We start from the raw sequence: 25,342 nt of genomic DNA, 5'->3' as shown, positions 1-25,342 counted from the left end.
GACTGTCTGGCTGATGTCCTTGCAGTTCATGTGCGTCTGACCTGATCATGACCTTGTTTTAGTAGCTTTGACTTTTACTAGTTTTTGTAACAGGAAAGAAAATGTTTTTCTCCTAGACAAGCCACATGTGAAATTACTATATATTCACCTTGAGCTAAAAAATTCTAAATGTTATGATGGAACTGGAAGGAAGAGTATGGGGAAATGCACAGGTTTTAGCTTCTCTTACAGAATTACCCAATTTGTCCAGATGTGTTACTTTAACCCTGGTGTTCTGTAAAAAGCATCAGCAAGAAATACTTAATGCTGATTATTAGTAGTCAAAAGACATAGATTTTGAGGGACAAAAATAATGGGCAAGTGCAAATGCCTTCTCTTCTAAACTAGGGAAGACAAAGCTGATACATTAAGAATCTCTTGCTCATTGTCAGCCTCGATGGACAGTAATTTAGTGAGTTGCCAGGCTTTCCAGGCAGTGAAATGAAGGATACTTTCTAAATTTGAAGTGTTTTGGAAAGGAGGAATGGTTAAGAACTAGAACAAAGAAAACCTCAGAAGCAATACATTGCTAACTGAATTACGGCTTTGAAATGTTGATACAAAACAAATCTTGGCAGCTACTCATTATTACCATACCTCAGGACAAATTAATGGGCAATTAAATTCATTACATAGCTGTGCTGATTAAATGTAGGTAGGTCAAGAAGACTTGGATAGGTTAAATAATATGCAGGGTATTTGGAAAAAAGTACATAGGTTATTAATTTCTACAGAAACCTGTTCTACCATCTTCTTTTACTTGCCTTCCCAGCCATGCTTCAAACAGCCATGCTATAAAAAAATCTTCATCCCAAAGTGTGCCGATTAAAAAAATTCAACCTCTTTACTCAGCACAGTTTCATCCCAGAACTACATGGGGAAGTATATACTCCTAGCAAACACCATCCTCCTGCTGTAAGTTCATTTTATGAAAATACATCCCAGTTTGTCAACAGTGCAGCTTTTTTATAGAAAAGAGGTATATTGTAAGCAGCTGGTGGACAGAGGCTGAGATTTCTACCTTTTTTTTCCATAATACTGACTTACTGCAAGTTTTCCAATGTTTGATCAGGAAACATCAACCAACTTTTTAGAAATGCTGGGCACTCATGCAGCCTTTGACATACATGAGCTCATTGGGGGTGGTATAGGGTCTCCTTCTTACCTTTACTGCTTTTCCATGTCTATGTCTTTTCACACAATGTTTTTTTTTTAAAAAAAAACCAACAGTGAACAGATATCTGCTTGCCTGCTTGTGTCACTGTAACATGGGTGGCACTCACTGTTCACTCATGTAAGTACTTCCATTTTTGCCTGTTTGAACATGGTTAGAGTTGGAGCTAAGCTCAGACATCATGAGGACTGAAGTGGCCTACTTAGTCCTTATGGGTGTAGCTGTTTCAGTAAACAAATCCTCAGTAGGTACCTGACCTTTGTCCTGTAAACCTTTCTTGTTGCCAATTAAGCACTGGTTTCACAGATTCTGAAATGAAAAAACGCTAGAATACCCTTATGTACTGTCAGCCTGATGATAGCTGCTGTCAAAGTTATCTGCGTCAGCATGTTACTAACAGTCTACTTGTAATTTTCCCAAAGCAGCCTACAGAAAGATTATCATGAGAAGTTGAAGGCTTGGTAGGCAAGCATTATTAGCTCTGTGTCCAAGACCAACATCTTTCAAGGATGGATGCATATTCACCATGGGACAACTCAGTGAACCATAAGCAGGGTGATTTGAGTACATAAACCTACCAGAGCTTTTTATTGCATGGTACTGTAGTAGATTACATATTAATTTGCAGTAATAAATGTGGCAAAACCAGATTTACAAGAGCTATTAAAAAAGATGCCTCACACAGGATTCAAAGTCCCCATGTACTTATATATTGCAGAGACAGTTTAATTTTCACATTTGTAGTGTATCAATCATCTGGTGAAAAGCCTTATACTTCTGAGGCCTGGGTGTAATATTGTGGTGAGCTCAATGTGTGATATAGATCTGTATTTAGGCATAGGTCTGATCAGGAACTGAATGCTCATAAATGAGCTGATTATAGAACTAAACACTGATACCAGCTGGGGGCAATTCTTCTAGGCGATGACATGAAGTGATAGGGATATTATGCTTCCCTTGAAGGAGAAATGCCTTAAAAGTGTGTTTGGAGGCACACACAAAAGTTCAAACAATAGGATTAAGAACTTCCTTTCTGCAGGTATGATAACTATCAAAATATAATTGCAGTAAAGGCAAGTGATTAATGCCAGGAATGGGTGCAACCCAAAGATGACATCATCTTCTGGAAATTCAAAATTTGTGATGCTAAGCTGCTAAGTGATGTCTGTTCACTTTTCTACCCTTGCCCACCTTTATCAGCAGCAGTGGGTACAGGCACAAGTGCAGATGCTGCTCTAGAGGCTGGTTGTTTAGCTTGTTGCCCCTTCTGAAATGCTGTTCCATTTCTTCAGTGCTGGATGCTTTTGCAGCCAAAGGGCTTATATTTAAACATGACTTAGCTAGAGCTTTGTCAGAAGTTCTGCTATAATTTTTGCTGCTGCTAGTAAGTACTTCCCAGTGCATGAGTCATATTAAGTACTAAATAATAATATTGTTACAGGAATTAGTGTAGCTCTGACAAAAAGAATAAACAGGAGGCCTATAAGGTGAGTAAGCTTGGTTACTTCTTTTCAGACAGATTTTTATTCCTAATCATAAAAACAAAGCCTTGAGAGTCCCAAACCAGTCTCCTGAAGTATCTTTCTCAAATTAGTGAAAATTAGGCCAAGCCTGAACAGCTGCTTCAGTATGCAGGATGCTGGTACTGCAGTTTAAGTGGAGACTGCTGTAAAAAGGCTGAGGTTTTCCATATCAGCTACATTATTGACATGCTTAATGTCAACCTTTCAGTAAATACATTCATGTAAAATCTGCAGTTATCCCATCTCTGTTATATTTGTGAGGGTCTCTATTAACTCTGCAAAAGTAGGACGTCCTTCAGGTTTCTGAAAAGAAAAGCATAGGATATATTTATATTAGGAGATTGATAAATTACAGTACCAGACTTCAGAAGATGGTTATAGGTACGTATGAGCTACCACTTAAAAATTAACATTTTATTTTATTAATACAGAACAAAATATCTAGTTTGTCATTTGAGGGGCAAACCATAAGCTGTTCTTCATGACACCAGCAACATGAGCACAGCCACTTTTTCAAGTGTTCCTAAAATTGTTTTATTTATTTCAATTCCTATATTTATTTATTTCAATTCCTGCAATGGGTCACTGGAAAGTGCTACCTCTCAGTAACCATGATACTCAAGAATATTTTCTGGGCTGCTGAAAAGGATCTTCACTGTTGTTTCATTTGATGTATTGCAGCTCAGCATGGAACAAACTCCTGGGTGATGGCAGACAGGAGAAGAGAGAAGTTTTTCCCTATACTGTTGGCTGCCACCCCAATGGATGTTTGCAGTAAGCAAGCAAGCTAGATGCAGTTTAGATTTCAGTCTCCTTAGTTTTTTTACTCAGGGTCTAAAAATTTCATGTAGAGTTAAAAAAAAGATGGAGAAGAAAGGAGAGATAGGATAAAGGAGACAATGGTAGCAATAAGGTTCCCCAGCTACTCTCAGTGTGTGCATGCCTATTTACATGAAAGTATTACATACAAAGCTCTTCTGAAAGTTCTTTTATCTAAAAATTAAGATTCATTTCCTGTTCAGCGGAGAAGGAGCGACCTTAAGGAATGGCTCAGATGGAGAAATGGACAAAATCAATAGTTTGATACCAATATAGAGAGAAAGATGGTGGAGAAATGGAGAGAGAACATCAAGTAGTAAATCAGAGAGAAGAGGGTGAAGGAAGTGCACTCTAGGAGCTGTAGTGATATACAGAGGTACTGATATACACCTGAAAAATGGGGTTTAACGTCCACATTGAGTGGGTATACCCACTTTGTATATGAATGTGTTACAGTTACCATTCATAGCAGAGCTAGGGAAAGCTACACGTGATACAGAGGTGTGAAAAAGGTATTACATTTGACGCAGCTGAGAAGCAAGACAGTAGTGGCATTTTCAAAACCAGGGGTGGTCTAGACCTATTGTACTGATTGATCTGCTTTATATTTATTAAATGCAACAGTCAAAAGAAACAGAAGCTTGTAAAGATAGGTGTGACATGTGAAAAGCATACTGGAAGACACCAAAGATGCCACAGATGTGAAATGAGGATATAATGCCTCAATTTTTTAAGATTGCTTTTAGATCCATATTACAAATTAATAATAAAGTAATATCACAGGAAAAAATAAAAAAGGCAACAAACCTCATGCCAGCAGCTGTACATGACTTTGTACACTGTATGTGATGCCAAATGTGGTCGATAAAGTCGGTTACCCTGAGAGATCTCATGGACAACTTCAAAATTTGATTTACTTCCAAAAGGCATTTTACCTTCTGTGAAAACTTCCCACATCAGTACACCTAGAGGCGAACCAAAATAGTTAAGACAAAACAAAAACCCCAAATGCATAAGCTATTTAAAAACTTTAGAAGGACAAAATCCACTCTTTATTTCTTGTGTATTGTATGAAAACATGGGCAATCTGAGCTGGATGAAGACAGACTACCAAAAACATTTTCAACTGATACAATTCTGCCATTTTTTAAGTCAAGTAGGACAGTGGTTCATGAAACTGAAGTGATTTGGCTAATGAAGACATACCAAGATTGCACGCTTCAGTCAAAATCTAATATTTAGGCACAGAGCCTTTCTATTTAAAAATATCCTTATTCAGTATAGGCAAGATTTGAAAATGGGAAGGACTCCAGCTTAAGATAGGTAGTATCAGTAAAAAGTTACACTTTCTTAAATCACATCAGTAGTTTTAGGGAAGCATGATATGTTGCATATTAACCTAATCAACTCACCAAATGACCAGACATCTGATTTGCTGCTATATTTTTTGAAATGAAAGACTTCAGGAGATGACCATTTGACTGGAAACTTGGCACCTGAAGAGCTGATATATTCATTGTCAATGACATACCTAAGGAATAACAAGTAACAGCATATATTTTAATGATAGTTAAATGGGAGACAGTTCTGGCAACATTTCCCCAGATGGCTTACAATTTCATAAAAATACAGTGTTAATTTAGAAACAAATGGTACCGCTAATTTCATATAATACGCACACAGGTACCCACACTGGAAGCTAGGCACTTAAAGAGATTTATTTTTAAATTAATTATTTGAATTACTTGAAGTATGTCAGAACATACATTTTAATACACCACTTGCACCCAAACATCGCTGGTAGAAGGCTACCCTTCCTAAATAACAGGTAGAATCCACTCACTGCTCACCCTCACAGATGTAATTTCTGGCACATTGTTACAGATGCAACACATAAAGAAATGTTCATCACATACAAGGCAACAGCTTTTGCAGATGTACTAGAAAATGGATATTCTTTGCCCAAGTTTATAGGAACTGACCTCCCAGTTATGATGAAATTACATACTGGATGCAGGTGTTTATAGGGCAATATTTTAAAAGGCTGTTAGACAGAGCCATACCTACATACAAGCTCTGTGCAAATTTTCCCAGTATTAAAGTTCCTGAGCAGAAGACAGATGTACACTACAAAACATTTGTTCTCACAGAAGGCATAATGCAAATGCTCCATTTAGAGCACCTTTTAAAGGAGGTCACATTAGGAGAAATCATCTCTTTGTCTCCCTTTCTTCTTTTGGTGCAGGCACAGAAAGATGGGCGGTTGTTGGATAAGGAACATTATGAAATAACAGTACAAAATACTCAGTGTGAGCTCTGAATAGTAAGATTGTGATCCCATCACCTCTCCATGGTCTCCTCAGGAGAATGAGTGCCTGTTCTAGAGCCACACCACTGGTCACCACTTTTTGGTAGCAGCGTGCTGTTCAGTTCTCAGACTGGACCCTCATAGCCCTTTGGTCTCTTACTGTGTCTTCTGATGTGTCTGGGCAAGTCCAGACCCCTGATGCTGACCTCACCCATGTGGGGAGTAGTGCAGTCAGTGCACACTGCCATGCTGTAGGGAAGCCTTTTGAAAACCAAATATTTAATTATGAACTGCTGGGGTGTTGTAATTCTCAGGTTAGAAACAGGAAGCAAAACATAAGGGAAAGGCAAGCAGCATGGCCGTGCTGAGCTAACGACTTGCAGCCACACAGCGAATGTCACCACCGCCTCCTGCTCAGAGCCATGAACCACATTTCAAGCTTGTCTGTCTCCAAAGTGAGCCAATTCAGCCTCCTAATCCAGCAGAAAAACCAGCCAGTAAAACACAGGGGAGCTTTGTGCTGGGCTTGCAAGGGGAAAGAAGGAAGGAGTGAAACAAGCCCTTTGGGTGGCAGTCAGTTGTTTGGTCAGCTCAGCTATAAAATACAGCATGTTCTCTGGGGGAAGTCTGTGAGGGCAGAGCCTCATTTCTCTGGCCTGTGCTTCTCAGAGTGCATTATGCTGTCTTTCTCCAAGTTTGGCTGCTCCTCCCATTAAGCAGAAAAACCACATCCCTGCCAGAGCAGTGCACCCCACACTTCCTGCCCGCCCCACCAGTCCTTCCCGCCTCCTCCTCCACCACCTCCAAAGGTCAGCACCAGCACCCAAATCTTTCCCTAGGGACTTTCTGTCCTCCCTGCTGCTCTGAAAAGTCATGAAACTTGTTTCTTCAAGCTTCTGGCAGCCCTGTGTGCACCTGGTGTTTCTCTGTGCATGAACTACTTCTGAAGTTCACTAGGCACTTTGTTAAACTGTCTTACACTCATCAATATCAAGAGTAGGACATGACATTGAGTTCATGGTACACTAGTTAAACAACGTTATAATTTCCATCAGAATGCAAAAATTGATAACAGTGGAATTCCCCCAAATCAGTGAAGGAAGCAATGAGGTTAACTCAAGGTCACGGTGCAGGTGACTGAGAATAGGTACTCACTAAACCTGCATCAATAGCCTCGTACCTCGACATGCCGAAGTCGGACACTTTAACAATGTGTTGAGCATTGACTAGACAGTTTCTTGCAGCCTGGGGAAAAGGAGAGAAACGGATCTGAAATCTGTGCTAAAGCATATCAAGAAATAAGCAATCGCTGATTGTTTTCTTTCACCTTGTATACTGTTTATATTCTAAAAGGAGATTAGTGTCATGCTCAAAAATATAAGTGAATTTCTGGCTCTGGGTCAGGGAACATATTTCACTGCCACCTAGTTACATATCCATGGCATTTATTGGCTTAAATGCTTGTAGTGCCAGTTGCATCTTTACATATTCCTGCATGATGACAGAAACTTCAGGCTGCAGAGTGTAGTATTTTCCCAAACACTAGCAGTAGGACACTCAACGTGAAATTTTTAAAATGTTTTGTGACTTTTTCATTACAGAAATCAGGAACTCCTTGGAAATTTTCAAGATTTCACATTTCTTCAGGCAACTAGGGAGGAGAGCAGGAAAACTTCCTCTCCACATCCAGATGTGAGCATTGAACAAAAAGCAGATTAATGAAACAAGCTCCTTCCCTGTGGTTCCCTGTGTATGAGATGTAGGGCAGAAAAGCCACCCAGATATCCCAGCAACAAGGAAAGGCAGTAAGGAACAGAAAAGAATTAGATAAAGATATAATAATAATAATAATAATAATAATAATAATAATAATAATAATAATAATAATAATAATAATAATAATACACCTCACTGTTGCTGCCTTTTTTTATTGCTGTGATTTTAGCTGTGTTGTGACCACTGCATGATATTCTTGTATTGAGATGTCCTAACACCAGCCTGCTCCATGCTAGTATCCCAGTTTTCTCTGACTTCTCTCAATTATCAAGCAGTTTTTCCAGCTGTCCACAGACAAAAGAACAGCTGAAAAGTTTTGGTTTACAGGCAGAAAAACATTGCTGGTTTCTTAGATCCTGCAGGTCTGAAGTCTTACGGGACACACTAATGTCCCATAAAAAGCAGTGGCATGTTCTATACTGCCAATATTTCCCAGTAACTTCAAAAAACTATTGTACTTACTAAATCACGGTGAATAAAGCTGTTTCTTTCCAGGTATTCCATCCCTTCACACACATCCTGGCACATGCTCAGCAGCATGTCTCTGCTGAGTTTCCCTTGCCTTTGCCGAAGGTAATTGAGCAGGCAGCCATTTTCCATGAATTCAGTCACAACACAGAGAGGCTTGTGATGTGTGCACACACCATAAAGCTGGACCAGCTTTGGGTGGGAGAGTTTCCTGTTTAAAATCACATTTTAGACAGGCTAGCATTTGCCCCTGGCAGGTAACTAGACCTTTGATTCTCATGACGGTTTTAAAAAATACTTTCAGTACTTGATAAACTGTATTCAATTCAACTGGGATCAGAGCTGTCCCACAATCTAATGCATTTTTGCCTACAATTGCCTCCACAAAGTGCACTCTTTGAATTCATAAATGTTCATCAGTTATATAAATGCAAAGCTTGATTTGGATGATGTGAAAAGGAAAGGTTTGGTTATGCCTGGCTTTCAGGCAGAGAACATGACCCTGCAAGGGTTCTTTTCTTCTGGGCTGTGCCAAGACCCAGGCTGCACACTTCCCTAATTTACAAAATTGGTTATATTTATCTCTTTGTCATCTCAATGTCAACTGTCAGATATTATAGCTTTTGTACTTACATCATTACTTTGGCCTCCTCAATGAAATCATCTTCAGACATTGCACCTTCACTGATTGTTTTGATGGCAACCTTGGTGATTCTTTGCCATTTCCCCAAATGAACAACTCCAAACTGCCCTCGCCCAAGTTCTTTCACAAACATCAGTTCAGATGGGTTTAATTCCCACTCCTCTGTAAAAGCAATCCAATATATTAAAACAGTCAGGTCAGCTTCCCTGAGCTGTGCTCCAGGAAACATGCCTTGGTACTTGCAGTTAATGCATGCAGTAAAACATCACAACTGCTCATCATATAGCTATAGCATGAGTTTTAAATATTCCACATGCTCATATATGTTTGTATGTGAATGTTATTTTACAGCTTGTAGAATGTGCTTAGTGTTTAAATTGCTTAGTGTAGGAATGTCTGATGCTTGAAGAGAACGCGTGTTTAGCTTTGAGTACATATGAGAACCTTTTTGGCACTATCATATGTGATGTTGAACTCTGAACCACTTCTGGATGGATAGTATTGCTACAGAAATAGTTACTGGCTGCCTCTACTGTAATAACCACAATAGTTCTGCCATTCAGAAATATTAACCCTTAAGATTAATGAGAATGTTCACAGGAGAGATACACAAATTTGGAGGCTCCTATCATCAGCCAGATGATATGAACTTCCTGATCTATATACACAAAACTGGCATTTATAGCTTGTTTTCTAATGCTGCATAAGATTTCATTCTTATTTTTAAAACTTGCAGAACTGAAAAGGAAGAGCTGCCCCATAAATAATATTCATTTCAATTTCCTGAGCATTTCAATAAATCAAATAGCCTTTGAAAAGCTATTAAGTGTATTTTTGAGTCTTAGGCCTCTGTGGGAAAGTCCAGATAGCCCTGAAATGCTCTGGTGGCTTTGACAGAAAGAAAACAGTTGCTGATGAGAAGGACTCAAGTCATGTGTCTTGTTTGGTATTGACGCCTTATGAGGAAATGAGTGTCTGTTTCTGGTGAATATGTGGCTGTTTATGCATATCTTATTATGGGGAAATTCCACAGATATAACGTAGTTATTAGCTGGGTGGATGCAATTTAAATTCTTGCCTAGCCAGGAACCTAAATCTCCACCAAAAGAAGGTAAAAAATTTACCATAACTAAATCCTGCTGTTGCCGGTGAAGAACATCCAGCTGATCCAACTGGATGTCGGAGACGAGTAATAAGACCTGTAGGGGACAAAGCAATAATATTCTGTTGACCAGAATTTGGTCCATTTAGAATTGCTCCATTTAGAAGTAAGCTAGATCATACCTCTTCTCAAACAGAAATCTTTGGAATCTATTGTACATTTCTTATTTCTCAAAGTTACTTTTGCTTAGAGCTTGTTTGCATAAAACTCTACAGTGAGAAGAAATGGAAGAAGACTATTCAATAAAGCCCTGACTACAAAAGTACCAATACTTTCATACAACCAAAAGTGATACTCATGCTTGATTGTATGATGTTAGTGATCTTAAAAAAATGAGTACTACAATACTGTATCACCCACCTGAGCGATCTCTTCCAGCATGATTCCTCAGGATTGTTTCCCATTGCAAGAAATATTTTTTTTGTCTGTCGTTAATTTTCTTTGAATTCATAAGCCAACAGTGTATCAGTGAGTACATACCTCACCACAGACCTGTGTTCATGCATTCTCCCAACTGCTAGTTTCAGGTCCTTTCCTGCTTTATGTGTTCCCCACAATCCTCTTCCCTTCAGCAAAAGCCTCCTATTTTGCTCACTCACTAGTGTAAGGAATCTCTACATGTTTTCCCATCTTCACTCATTCAGAGTAAAATCTTTATATTACATTAAAATGATGGGCAGAACCAAGGGGAAGGGCATTTTTTAATGCTAAAAATTATAAAAGACTGCTGTCAGACAACAATTAGAGGTGGCTAACTCTGCTAGGCTGCAAACCAGTGTTAGAGAGTCCTTGTGCTCCCTAAATATGCCTTTGATTGTTTGTGGAGTGTTGTTTTTTTTTGCCAAAATCAGTAGAATGCTGCCTGCTGATACACAGCATAGCTCCTGCTTGTCTATAAATTCCATGCATGCAAGTCCTTGTTGGAGATGAGGAAAGAATTATGGTCATATTTCATACAAGTGCCATCCAGTCAAATATGAACCAGGAGAATACAGAACAGGCAAACACATTAGACTTCTGGCTATGTAAAATCCAGTTAATACCTGTAGATGAGTTTGATAATTTCACTTCCCCCATGCTATACTCACTCTACAGCTATGACTTTGCCAGAAAGGATTATGGCATATTTTAATTCATTAGCAACAGAAAAACTTGTGTCTCTTTCTATAATGGAAGTATTAGAGGAAGGGTCATTGCCATTGTCTTGAAATCCCGAAAAGCTTCAAACCATCAGTTATCATAGAATCATAGAATCATAGGGGTTGGAAGGGACCTCAAAAGATCATCTAGTCCAACCACCCCTGCCAGAGCAGGGTCACCTAGAGTACATCACATAGGAACGCATCCAGGTGGGTTTTGAATGTCTCCAGTGAAGGAGACTCCACAACCTCCCTGGGCAGCCTGTTCCAGTGCTCTGTCACTCTTACAGTAAAAAAATTTTTTCGGATATTCACCTTGAACCTCCTATAGTTGTCAAACCTTACCAGCTTGCATGCATTACCTGCAGCATTGTGTTGATGATACTCAATGAGTTCAGGAACAGATGAAAAGAGATATTTTTCTGCTACGTAATATTGTCCCAGGTGGTTTTTCTTGATTTGATAATGTCGAATATCTCCACTGTGGTTTCTGAAATCAAAAAAATAATTAGAATGTTCAGCAAAAATAATTCATGCTATAAATCTAATTAAATTTCACTTTGAAAGAAAGCACAAAATCTGAAAACCTGGGGTACAATTCTCAATTTTAAATGGTTGTTTGTAGCTATGATACTGCTTCATGAAAGATAAAAGGACTTGAATGGATCTCTCTCGCAACTTTGGGAGATACTGCACAATGTGTTTTATTTTATTGCATAAGTATTTACCCCAATAAGTATTGTTGCATCCATAAGAAATACCATTTCACAGATGTTTCTCCTAAGTCAGCACTTGTTTGAATCTCAGCTTTTGAAATGAAAATGCTCTTCATTACCTGAGTTTCCCCCCAAAAGTTAAAAACATATTCACATATAATTTGAGATTCAATTTGCTGTTCTGCTTCTCCAAGTGCTCCTTATTGGAGCTTTTACTTGATACATTTGCTTTTCTGTATTTCTCCACACTGTCTTTCTTTCCTGCTTTCTGTACATTTTGCTGCCTGTCTACCCCTGCTTTGTGTGAGACTCAAAATGAAGAAAGGAAATTTGCATTTCAGGATGAAAGTGGCTGCTGACGGTTGGTGTCCTGCTGTAATGTGAGCCTGTGCCCAGCATGGAGGATTCTCCCTGCATGGAGGGCTCATCCCACCTTTCTGAGGAGGGGAGGAATTGAGGAAGAGGGTGGTGGAAGCAAAGATGCCTTTGCCTTGCTCCTCTCACCTCTGGCTTGCTCTAAGAGGAAGAGAAGGGAAGCAAACACGACTGATACAGGAGTATGTAAGGACTGAGGAAGGAGGGTATAAGGCAGCTTAAGAAAGGCTAAGTCAGCACTGTAGGGGATCGCTACTGATGTGGGGAAAAAGCAAGTCCTGTGGCAGTCCTCTGGCAGAAGAAGTAAAACTGCACAGTGAGGAGGTAAGGTTATTTTAGGAGATAAACAGGAGAAGTCTGGGCACAGCAGAGCCTCCAGAGAAGGAAAGCTGTTGGGTGCAGCAGCTGAAGACTGTGGCAGCCATGGCATTTCATGTACAAAGAGAGGAAAGTAGATGCAAATGTATAGTTATATTGCCTGTATTATGTGAGTGAGGTGCACAGTTTAAAAGCAGATTATTTGGGGATTTCAGTGACTGCAGTTAATCTTGCCTTGGCAGGACATTTGCACCCTGATTCCCAGATCCACTGCCCACTGTCAGCCTTCCTGCACATAGGCTAATTAACTCTGCACAAACAGCACCCCAGTGGTTCCCTGCTCCTGTGCACTGTATGTCCAACCTACCCACTTATCCCAAGGAGGCTGGGTGAAGCTCTTCCACCACCTTTTGATTCAAACCCTAACCATTCTGAGCAACTCACCCTTTAGCCCGTGAATACATGGACAGCGTAAGAAGCCCCCGATGGCTTGAATCTCTGACAACAAATGTGCCTTCTTTGGACTGAAAAGAAATCCAGGTAGAGTTATTTTCTGCCTTTGATCTTGAGTAATCCTCCTGTCAGATAGTACTTTCAGCTGATTGCTAAATTCCATGGAATACCTATGGCTACTTGGGAGGGGGATAAAGCAGTGGAGAATGGGAATTGATAGCCTGGTAGACAGCAGAGCAAAATTAAATAAGGGAAAATACTAAATGCCAGGCAATTTTTTTTTAGTTAAATAATTTAGATGAATTTTAGTCTTCAGAGTGAAGTAGTGAAAATGCTTTGATTTATTAGAAAATCAAATTTTACCATTTATTAGAATAAAATACTGTAAAACAGTTCTGAGATGTTCTTCTCTAGTCTATCTTGTTCAAACCCTGTGTTAGTCCTTGAGCAGAGACCTAATGAGACTTAACTGAGTTAGGCACTTTGGTAACTGGTAGAGGGGGTAGAACAAAGTATGGACTTTTACCTCAATACGTAGGTAAAATGCAGAGGTTTTGTTAAGCTTTGCTAACCTTGCTAATGTACTTACTACATGGATTTCAGTATTCAACACTTCATACAAAAGACAAGCACATTAAACCACATGTAATTTGATTTTATCTAGTGTGGAAAATCTATATAGAATTTGCTGGGGCTACAACTTAAAACTGTGCAGTCTGAGTCGCCTGCACTATGCTTACCCCAGAAAGCCTTTTATTTTAAAGTACTCTCTCTTACTGCATACCAACCAGATTTGAATTTGACTGTGGTAACGCTCTTGATGCCTCTACTGATGGATCTTTTAGATATTGTTAGCTTTTTGTATAAGCTGAGTTACCTTCTGGCGCAAGAGAAGTTCTGCCTGTCTTCTGTTTATGTTTTTGCAGTACCATCTGCAACAAGGAGATAACCCATCCTTTAATTTCAGGAAGTAAATATTAATGTTTGCTCTGTTTTACGAAAGTAATCAAGCTTAATAGTTGCACTATTTGCAGTCCAAAAACCTGAACAGAAGTACTGTTGTATATAAGCATCTCTTAATTTGGAATGACTTTGTTAGACCATAGTAAATGGGACAACTTTTTTCCCCATTCGCTGTGATTAAATATGAGCTCAAAAAAAGAAAAAGCCCAGGAAACAGTTACAGCAAACTGTGATGAAATTTACAGCCCTGGATGCTGCGTCAAGCCTCTCTTCTCTAGAATTTTGCAGAATTTTACTCTTTTCTCCAGTAAATTACATTGAAGTAATTCATTAGCTTCTAGTCAATTAATTACATGTTCACAACAGGAAGTAATAATAATATAGAAACATTATGTAGTGAGTCTACAGAAATAGGAAACATCTGGATTCTGACATTATGATTTATGCAAATGAATGTTCTTCTTTGTAATGCTCAGTGCTTGTAATCTCATGTTATACTCTGAGTTAGTAGTTCCAAATCAAAACGGTTAATCATTCTAAAAGTAATATTTTGTAACAAAAAGGAGAGATTTTGATAAACACCCGTTCATGTGTAATGAACACTGAAGGACCTAGCACTTAAAATGTATTACTGCAATCCATTTTTAGAAAAGAAAGCACAGTTACTATTTTCAAGGGTACTTACTCATATGTTTCTAAATTACTTTTATTGTTCTCAGTAATGTAGTTGCTGGGAATTAGACCTTCATTCCTGAAACATATTGGAAATAATGTTATACTATGGTGTAAAATATTGATAGGATTAAGGTAAACATCTTCCTTTTGTTGAATTACAAAGGTTCCTTGTACCATTGGTCATGCTGCTAGATACTGAATCCCAACGTGGGAATTGAATACAAGTCTGAGTCCTTTCATCCCAGGCACCATCTTTCTGCCACACAACTGTAGATGAAAACTACTGAAATGAAAACTACATCTGGTATTTATAGGGTGATGAGAGCGACATGCTAATAAAAATTTTCAAGGCAAATAAAAAGAAAATTTAGAATAAAAATATATTTCTTCTGAATCAAAAGCCACCCTCTTAATTTCTGACCTTCACAAAGCTTTCACATGAAGCATAAGATGTGTGCTTGCATGTTGTGGGGAACGGTCCATATTCTCTCCCCTGACATAAGACTAAACAAAATGCCCACTTTCCCAGGCACTGTTTTAAGATTTTTCTTTCTGTATAGGGAGATTGGAACAGACGTCCACTCTTACCCATGTCGGTCTCTTGCCTTCCACCAGTGAGGATCATCCTGTTCAAGGATAATGTATTCTTCTGACTTCTTGAGTGGTAAATCCAAGGGTCCTCTAGCAGAGAAGTCATAGAGTGCAATAACTCTGGGTTTTTTTGTGTAGTCTTCCAAGGCCTTGGCAGGTAGAGGAGGTAATGGCTTGTTCTTAAACTGCACTTGCCTCTTACGCTAGTGAAAAAAGAAGTTATCTTGCATAATTATTCTCTTCTCATTAGTATTACTTGCTTAATTCCCCTGCTGTTATACCATCTCAGTAACTAAATTGAACTCATCATGGTCATTACTTCTTCTTGTAAATAAAGCACTTATCACTTAATCACCTGTAAAACAGCAAGACTTAGATTTGAGTAGTTTGGTGTAGAAGCCAAAATGACAGTGGAAAGTGCAGTGACTAATAGACAAGCCATCTACCTAAGCAAGGTGACTTCTACATGGTATGAATGCTGGGACAATTCCTCAGCTGGTTTAAAAGCAGAGCAGCACTGAAATCAGTAGAGTTATGATGTCTGGAAATTCAGTCATGTTTCTGGAGTATTAGCCCAGACGGCACCGCAGCAAATCAGCAGGAGAATAATCGTTTTCTTTTACATCAAGAGAGGTTCTAGCTTTGTTCTTGGTTATGCTTTGAAAGCTCAGATTATTCACCTTAGATCAAGTAAAACTGCAGTGGATGTCTCACATGCTGGCTGAGCAAGGCAAGCTTGCATCTATCCAACACGTCAGACCCACCCTTCCTACCTCCATCACCCAAACCCAGAGATGGGAGAAGGAACCACCTCATTCATTACAGAAAACTTGGGAAACCTCCCTGTGACCCTGTATTTACACTTGTATGAATCTTCAGACGCCTCTACTCTGACATTTGTATGCAATGAAGCATCTTACATGTTCAAGAGTTAGTTACCCCTCTGCTTGTTCTAGCACTGAACCACTGTATGGCACATTACCTCCATTCTCTTTTCACCTACCAAAATGTTTCTTACCCTGCACTTCCAAGTAGATGCATAGGAAACATCTGATTGTGAGGCTGAGTACAGGTCAGAATCAGGATCCAGGTTCATTTTTGTTCTCATTGCTCTGATTTTGAAAAACATTAAGTATTTGTGTGAATATGTAGCTATAAAAAGTCACATAAAAATAGTCATTTGTGGCTATATATGCCTTCCTTCATATTAGGGATATGCAAGGTAGAGCTTCCTGAAATTTCTTTACAATTAACAGTTCTACTGAAAATTGAGGAATTTTTAAAATCCTTTTTGTGTAGATATTTTCATCATCCTCTGTGGTGTGGTTGACATACTGGAGGGAAGGGATGCCATCTAAAGGGACCTTGACAGGCTTGAGAGGTGGGCCCATGCCAACTGCGTGAATCATAGTGCAAGGTCTGGCACCTGGGTTGGGGTAACCCCAAGCACAAATTCAGGTCGGGCAGAGAACAGCCTTGAGGAGAAAGACCTGGGGGTGTTGGTATGAGCCAGCAATGTGCCCTGGAGCCCTCAGCACAAGAAGGATAAAGAGCTCTTGGAGCAAGTCCAGAGAAGGGCCACAAAGATGATCTGAGGGCTGAGGCACCTCTCCTATGAAGACAGGCTGAGAGTTGGGGTTGTTCAGCTTAGAGAAGAGAAGACTCCAGGGAGACCTTGTAGCAGCCTTCCAGTACCTGAAGAGGCTACAGGAAAGCTGGGGAGGGGTTTTTTTATTGGGGTGTGTAGGGATAGGACAAGGGGCAATGGTTTTAAACTGTAAGAGGGGAGATTTAGGTTAGACATTAGGAAGAAATTCTTTACTGTTAGGGTGGTGAGGCACTGGAACAGGTTGCCCAGGGAGGTTGTGAATGCCCCCTCCCTGGATGTGTTCAAGGCCAGGTTGGACTGGGCTTTGTGCAACCTGGTCTAGTGGGAGGTGTCCCTGCCCTTGTGGGGAGGGTTGGAACTAGACGATCTTCTAGGTCCCTTCTAGCCCAAACCATTCTATGATTCTATGATCCTAATTAATGAAAAGCTTAAGCATTTCACATACCTTTTTTGCACTGCACAGCAGCAGCAGCAGCAGAAAACAGACTGGATGGTGTGATCTGTGAAGAAGAACATTTCCCATATATGCAGTGTTCCTGTTTCTTTGGTTACAAAACTTACAGAATTAAGAGCTACCAGATATGCTTAGCTCCATTTTTAGCTCTGTCTTGCTGTGAGATATCCAGCAAATCATTAAGACTGAATTTGCATCCACCAAAGACAGCAGACCTTTCTTGCCACCCCAGCTATTTGCTCCCACTTTCTCCCTTACAATGTCTTTACAATTATGAGGCCATGTGATGCGTTAAATCAGCTCACTAAATCAGACAGAAAAAAAAAAACAAACAGACCTTGTCAACCAGATTGATACCAGTCTGACTGATCACACCACCCCATGCAAGCATTAACCAGTGCAATAAAGGGGACAGGAGGTGAACTGCCCCCTTTAGCAATGACATAATTTTTAGATCATTCAAGCCAAATACAAAAACCCTGCTTGCACAACAAGCTTTTTCTTATTGTGAGGTTTATTAAAGGAGACATGCTATGTGCAATTCTTTGTATTAATACTGATTCTCTTGTTGCAGCCACTACTGTAATGTATGTATTAGTCCAGGTTTAAATGCTAACAAATATGTGCTTTACGCTCCTGTTCCAAGTGGTTGATCATCTTGAGAAAAATACATGGGATACATCACATATGTTGTACATTTACATCCATCCAACATTTACATCCAGAGTCCAGCGCAGAGCTACAAAGATGATTAAGGGAGTAGAACATCTCCCTTATGAGGAGAGGCTGAGGGAGCTGGGTCTCTTTAGCTGGGAGAAAAGGAGACTGAGGGGTGACCTCATTAATGTTTACAAATACGTAAAGGGTGAGTGTCAGGGAGATGGAGTTAGGCTTTTCTCAGTGATGACCAGTGATAGGACAAGGGGTAATGGGTGGAAATTGGAGCATAGGAGGTTCAAGGTGAATATGCGAAAAAATTTTTTTACTGTGAGAGTGACAGAGCACTGGAACAGGCTGCCCAGAGAGGTTGTGGAGTCTCCTTCACTGGAGTCATTCAAAACCCACCTGGATGCGTTCTTGTGTGATGTGCTCTAGGTGACCCTGCTCTAGCAGGGGGGGTCGGACTAGATGATCTTTGAGGTCCCTTCCAACCCCTAAGATTCTATGATCTAGTAAATCTTTTATGGGTAGCAGAGCGGATATGGCATTAAATAGGTCGGAAGGCACTAAGATTATTTGAATGAGGTAAATGAATGATTGACATCCACTCTGGTCCACTTCTACTCAGGCTGAGACCTACTTTCCACAGCTTGTGTTCCTGTGGCACTTAAAACCAAGCTGTGATAGCTATGGTCCTGTCCTCTTTCCCTCTGCACTGCTGCTCATCTCATCTCCAAAGGAGTGACAGGATGCTAAACCAGTGGGGAACCACTCTCTGCTGGGACGGGCCCCTGAACCATCTCAGCACCAAGTGCAGCTGGTGGGCAGCTGGGAGGGCAGCAGCACCAGCCCAGGGTCTCAGGTGACATGTGTGCTCTCTTAGGAAGCATGAGAGCCAGGCATACGTAGACAAGGCTCCAGTCACATTCAGCTGCACTGACAGTAAATAAACTTCATGTCCCGACCTAACAAGTCCTGATTTTGCTTTGTGACAGAGGTTATAGTACAAAAAGTACAAAAAGAGGCCAGTCCCACCAGCGTCTTGCACTTCATTTTTCTTTTGGCTCATTGATCCTAATGACAATCCAGCCTGAAATAAATAGGATGTCCCTCTGTTGTCCTGAAAGACTTTTTGCCAATGCCTGTTAGGAATGTTTCAGCCAAGTGTGCTGACAGTGTGCATCCTAGCATTCAGAACATAAAGCAATCTTACTGCACAATGAAAATGCAATTATTTTCTCTATAAAGCCACCTAATTTAGCAAAACTTGCACCAATAAAAGAAGGCAGAATGTCAGATGTCAGAAAGATAAGACCAAAACTAGTTCTTAGCTGGAAGAGGAAGATACCCATCTCATAAGTGTTTTGGTTAGAGTACTTATCTTGAAAGTCTCAGGGCAATTTCCCTTAGACCGTTGCATCCTGTGAAGAACCTATTGTGTAGGAAGCTGGTGAGCCTACATTAATCATAAGACATTATCAACTTTTTAATAAAAGTTTCCACTGACAGCTATGTAAAATGCAGTGATTACAAACACCCAAGCCAGCTGACACTGACAATTTCTTAAAAAAAAAAAAAAAAAGGCAATGAACCAAAACAAAACAGTCTGAAAAGATCTGGGCAATACAGTTCCTGTGCTGCATAACTTCCCAGTGTACATTAAACTGTTTAAAATTACAGTGGCTGAAGGTTCCCTGAATATGGTCTCTAGCATTGTTTCATTAGAGGGCTGAGATTATTAATTTTCTAGGTAAGAACAAGCATGGAATGAAAATCACTTTTTAAAAGCTGGATGGGAAGTATTTCTGGTTTATTACCATCACTTTTTGGTTCCCCCAAAAATTCCATAAATTCAAGAGTGAAGTAGTCTCATGGTGTAAGAAATAAATGTCTCTAAAGCAGTATTAATTAGTGCCTTGGAAGCATAGCACATGACAGTGTAGGCTTGCAGGCAATGCCATCTGAGGACTTTATGGCAATTTCATTACAAAAGAAGGTTGTTTTAAATTACATGCTACTTACCAAATCTTCCCAAATATATTGGAAAGGAACTGTGTTTGTCCCCTGACACAGACTGTGTTAGGTTCCCATTTATTTTTCTAATCACTTCAGTGTTTCATAAACCATGGACACCAAGGATGAAAAAAATATTTGGGTTTCTTTTACTTCAGCCAGTACCGTGAATTTTAAACAATGTTTATAAAGTATTCAGTGATGTGCAAAACCAAATATGATATTTGAAAGCTTTTCTACTTCTTCTGATTAAACCATCTAGTCTAATTAAATATATTATTCCTCATTTGACAACTTGCTCTCCCTAGAAATATTTAGAAGCAGCACTATGGAGTTTCAATGTGATGTAAGCATTATCCTCTTATAAGAATTTAAAGACTTAGCTGTTAGCCCAAAGTGAGGGGTTCAGACCGATGTTATGGACATGAAATCCTGTTTTGCTTTGCTTTATGACCCCAGCAATTTGAATAAACTTATAGCATAAGCTCAGGAATCCTTTCTACCTTCAGTGAATGCCAGACTTGCTCTTTTATTGGATGCTTTTTGTGTTTGACACCTCCGTGTCCCGTCCTCTCCCCCTTTTCTGTGTTAAAAGCAATTAGCAATAAATTAATGTATGTGATGTTATTTAAAACATCCCAAGCATATATGATACTAAGTATTTAGTCTCTTGTCCTGTACATAGAACCACATAAAAGGTAAAGGTTAAAGCTTTAATTACAGCGTGTCCTGGGACACGTTTCATTTGGTGAGCCATTTTTCCAAGGCTAGAGTGTTTAAACAATCAAAGATCACATAATATGACCAAATTCTGCAAGCAAAAAGTGAAGGCTCAGATTAGACTAAGGCCAGGGGACAGATAAGCTCATGTTGAACTGAATTGTTGGGTCCTGAAGAGCAGCACAAACTCTACACAGTTCTGCGAAGTTTGCTTCTCCTCCTTCTCCTTATTTGAGTGTTTTAAGTATGAAATAATGGCCTGTCAATCAAGCAGATTTTTATCATCCTAAAGAAGAGTATTTCCAACTCTTCAAAACCAAACCTATCTTTACACATCTGTTCTTGGCAACCTCTTCACTTCTGATATTTTTTTTTTTTTTGTCCATGCACTACTCCTAGAGCACTTGTGGAATTAACTCAGCAGAAATTAGTAAAAGCCTAAATTATAGCAGTAAAAACTGTTAATTTCTGTTTGGAAATTTGTCAGCTCCACTGAGAAACCTTATCAAGGAACACAGACAGAGAAGGGCCTTCAGTTCTGTGTCATAAATTTCAGGCCTAAAGTCCTGCTTTCATTAAATTGAATTAAGTCAGGAATTTTGACCTGATGCATTGGAATTTCAGCATCTCAGGCAAAGAACTATGTATTGATCTACACATTTTACATCCTCTCTAGTCACTAACAAGCTTCTTGCACAGCACTTTTTCTCCCCTTGATTAAAAACATATTTTTTGCGTTCATAACTCACTACAGAAAGGCCCCAAAGCTGCTCTGTGATGCTCTTTCAGAAAGATTTGGCCAACACTGCAGATGGTGAAAGCTTTGATACACTGAATGAATAATTTGATTAAATTGGCTCGTATCTTCTGCCAGCAGCAGAGACAGATGTTTACAGGGCTGGCTGCCTCCAGGTGCCCCGGCACAGCTCATGCAGCACTACAGGAAGCCTGTGTTTCCTGCCTGAAGCTTCTCACAGCTACAAACACCCTCCTGCCGCCTGGGCTCTTCCTTCCTTTCTCTTTGCTTCTGTTCAACAGCCACCAGACAGACAAATAAAGAATGATAATTTTTTAACCCCTGCATTTTAATGTAAAAAAATTGCCATATTTTAAAATGCAAATAAGAAATTCAAAACAGATTATTCGAATTTACTTAAAATTTAAATATTTCTTCTTGACTTTAATTTCTGCTGTGCCCTAACTCGAATCACTGAAATCAATGGAACTACCCGATTTCCTTCAGTTTTGGACTTAGAACCTTTTCTGAAGCAAAACACTCTGGATATATCAAAGGATGTTAGAGTCACAAACTTATTAGCAGGCCTTGACCCCCCTGGTCCCTAACTTAAGTAGCCACATTGTAGAGTTTAAAAATTAAAAATTAGTCAGTGATAGGATTAGTGAGAGTTGTGCTTCAGCAAGAAAATCACATTTTGGATTCCATATTTTGAATAGAACAGAGGCACCAGTAAAATTTATCATGTTGTGAATGACAAGACTGCTTGGACAGGACACAGGAAAGACAGAAAGAAAAAATCTTAATAGGAAAAACTATTCCAAGTTTTTTAACAGTAAATTATTTTTTAAATCTGTTCCACTAAAGTACTTATGGACCCATCGTTATTATCAGGTCCCACTTCTCTCTTTCCTACCTAACAAAAAATTTTCCCAAAAACGCCAGAAAATGTGGTCAAATCTTGGCTCCTTTAAGTCCACAGGAAGGAAGGTTTCTCCAGCAACCACAGCCCCACTAGACCTTTCAAGCTTACATTTCCCTGAGTTTTATCAAAACATAAGCTACCAAAACACATATGGCTTTGATCCTCAGGGTAAGTCATCATGAAGCAACTCAAGTCACTAGTTTAAAACCTAGGTTTAAATCAAACAAGATGAGTATTTGAGCTGTTGAATATAGAATTTGTCAAGTCTTCCTTCTTAATTTGGTGGAGAATTTTAAAGTTCTCCAATTTCTTGCAACCTTTGACAAAGCTTATTCAGTTCTACAAGTAATTTAACACAGAAACAATGGCAATAGCCCATTTCACTGCTTGTCTTCTTTCTGGAAATAAGGAATGCATTTGTTTTTAAAACAGTGTCATATTGTCTCCCCGGTGACAGGTTAATAAATATGAATCCCAACACTAGCACAGAGCCATGACAGTCTATAAAATTATAAGGCTCAAAATCAGACCTTTCAGCATGCATAGTTTTGAAATGAGAAATGGCAAGAGAAGCATGTGGATGAAGTGGAAATACTAGGACACTGGTGTTGAAACTAGCCTTACAAACATTTAGACTAAACATTTGCAGCTGACATTTAGATAATCAACTTAGAGGCCTGAAAACAAATTTATCTGTGGACAACAGAGCAGAATGAGATGCTAGAGGAAGAATAAAAAGACTGGTCATCTGTGAGAAACAGCTGTTTGCTTGAGAAGCAGAAAGATAGTGCCAAGAAAACAGAGAAGGCTTAGTGAAAACACACAAGCCCTTTGAGATGGTCTATTGCTGCCAATAACTGGCCTGATCAAGTCCCAAAATGCCCAGCAGTATGCTTTGGGTTGATAACACTGTCTGTACAGGTGGCCAATTTACACATTTTTGTATGTACAATCTTCCTCCTTTCTTCACTTATCACACACTCTAATTTGCACCCTTTGAGAAGTAGTATAAAAAAATAAAAGTAACAAGTTAGAGATTAATTTTTTAAATTTGCATTTCAGCATTTTGTTATTTCATAGTTTTCTTGGCTTGAGTTTCTTTTTCTGATACACTGTTTCACAAAGCACTACTGATTTTGAAAGCACTGTAGGCCATGACTAACACTTGCACTCTTCTAACATTTTTTCTGCATTAAGTTCCTGCTCTTGCAGTGGAGCAGCAGGTTAAATGTGATCAACACCACAAACTCGGCTTCACCCATCAAACCCAGATCCTTACTGTAACACCTGGCATGCCTCCTGATCTGGTACGTCTGTCAGTTTTCAACAGTACTAGAAAAATCAATGATCTAGTAGAAAGCCATGGTATAATTTGCTTTTAAAAATGCTTTAAAAGACAAGCTTTCAACTTTTCACATATGCAAGCAGAGGCTTTCTGTCTTTCCAGTAAGTTAATTCTCTGGAGGAAAGGCAGACCTAGTTCTACCAAACAGCTTATTCATGTCTACGCTGTACATGCTCTTAAGGGCAGTATGTAGAAATATCTCCCTAAATGTAGCTGCTTTGCTGAATCCATCATGCAGTGGATTAATATTTGAGAACTAATTCTGAAAGTCCAGACAAGCAGTCTGAACAAAGATCACCTGAGCAGCCCAACAGAAAATGGAATTGTTACGGCAATATTTAAATATTTCATTTGCTAAGTACACTGCTGCTGCACAAAACAAAACTGCAAAATACACTGCCCAGATTACTTACAAGTAGAAAGAATCATGTCTGGTTGTCTGCTTAGATTCAAATGGAAATGCAAACTTCATCAGGTGTGCCAGTAAAACAGCCCTAGCCGAGCTCTTCTTCACTCTGATATGAAACATAGTAAACCACAATTACTGCTTGACCCCGCCTACTTAAAAAAAAAAACACAACAAAACAAAAAACAAATCAGACTATATACTCATCTCATGTGTCTCAAAAAAAAAAAAAAAAGAAGAAGAAAAAATGAGATTAAAACAGTGCCTGCTTTCTAGTATCAAACGCACATTTTACAGGAAAAAAAATATTAAAAAGACAGAAAGAAAGAGAGAGAGAAAGAGGGAACGAGGGAAAGAGGGAAGTTTTTTTTCTCACAGCTCTGCGAGAAGTTCTGAGAGTTCTGTTCAGATGAATTTTTGACCCCAATATTTGAGAAAACTCAGTAATAATAAAAAGTTGCTTAAAGATGAGTGAGTTAATTCAGAAGGACAGTATAGAATTTCATCCTGCTTTTGAAGACATCAGGAGAATTGGCAAGACAGCTGCCTCCAGAGCTGTTCTGATCCTTTCCAAAATTAACCATCTAACGCTGTATTTAATGAAAAAAAAGCATTAATCTAGAAACTGGATTCCTCGCAGTTCCTGACATCCTAAGTAAGTATTTCATCTGTTAGCAGGTATGTAGAAATTATCCCCAGGTGCTGGGAAGAGGCAGGTGAAGGGGCTGGATTCAAAGCACCCACCCCACTGCGGAAACTGCTACCAAAAGTCTGCACAGTTAGAGTGTGTTTAATGATAGAAGTTAATTATAAATATATTATTATTATTATAAAGAAACAGGTTTAAGGTTCATTGAAAACTATTAATCTCCTTATTTTCCTATGCTTAATTTGTGTTTTAAGGGAAAAATTACCTATTACTGTAGAACTACTCATGATGTATTGTTGAAAGCACCGGCAATGCCAGAATTTTCAGTGTCTCAGCTGAGAAACTACGGTGCAAAGGAGCAGTTAGGGAAGGAAAGATGAGCCGGACTTACCTTAGATCTTCCACAATCCTTTTATTACTACAGGTAGAACCTCCTAGTTTTCTCCTTTAACAATACGTGCTGCTGGTGTTGATTGGGTAGTAGATTGGACAACACTGACAAGTTGGTTTGCGCAGCTGCAATAATCTTCTGAGGCTTTGTCATTAAGAAAAAGGAAATAGCCATCTATATCTTTTCTGAAAGCCTGTAACTTTTCAAAGGAATAGCATGAGAAAAGAAAAGCACTTCTTTTTTGAACATGAAGGCTTAAGTATAGCAATGCAGGGATCTCCAAAATTTATTA

General features: G+C 39.2%; 1 protein-coding gene across 1 annotated transcript; it reads right to left on the bottom strand.

The window, feature by feature from the left end:
• Window positions 1-1,733: 1,733 nt before the first annotated feature.
• On the bottom strand, window positions 1,734-25,237 carry LOC127384326 (tyrosine-protein kinase TXK-like). The gene is made up of 16 exons (XM_051618537.1): window positions 25,051-25,237; window positions 24,018-24,162; window positions 17,197-17,251; window positions 16,161-16,254; window positions 15,140-15,345; window positions 14,562-14,627; window positions 13,791-13,845; window positions 12,905-12,984; window positions 11,414-11,541; window positions 9,875-9,949; window positions 8,741-8,912; window positions 8,102-8,318; window positions 7,044-7,108; window positions 4,968-5,086; window positions 4,363-4,520; window positions 1,734-3,039 (listed from the first exon to the last, which is right to left on the bottom strand). The coding sequence occupies exons 2-16, from the start codon at window positions 24,031-24,033 to the stop codon at window positions 2,971-2,973; spliced, it is 1,575 nt and encodes a 524-aa protein (XP_051474497.1). The 5' UTR covers window positions 24,034-24,162; window positions 25,051-25,237; the 3' UTR covers window positions 1,734-2,970.
• Window positions 25,238-25,342: the final 105 nt, after the last annotated feature.

The sequence above is a fragment of the Apus apus genome, chromosome 4 (genome assembly GCF_020740795.1).
Source record: "Apus apus isolate bApuApu2 chromosome 4, bApuApu2.pri.cur, whole genome shotgun sequence".
Classification (NCBI taxonomy): Eukaryota; Metazoa; Chordata; class Aves; order Apodiformes; family Apodidae; genus Apus; species Apus apus.
The sequence above is the reverse complement of the archived record's forward strand: the minus strand, read 5'-3'. Positions and strand labels throughout refer to the sequence as shown.

Coding starts and splice junctions, on each gene's coding strand:
- LOC127384326 (XM_051618537.1), bottom strand. Junction 13,846..14,561: donor AGTAATTTAGAAACATATGA/GTAAGTACCCTT, acceptor TCCTTGTTGCAG/ATGGTACTGCAAAAACATAA. Junction 8,913..9,874: donor AACAGCAGGATTTAGTTATG/GTAAATTTTTTA, acceptor TTGCTTTTACAG/AGGAGTGGGAATTAAACCCA.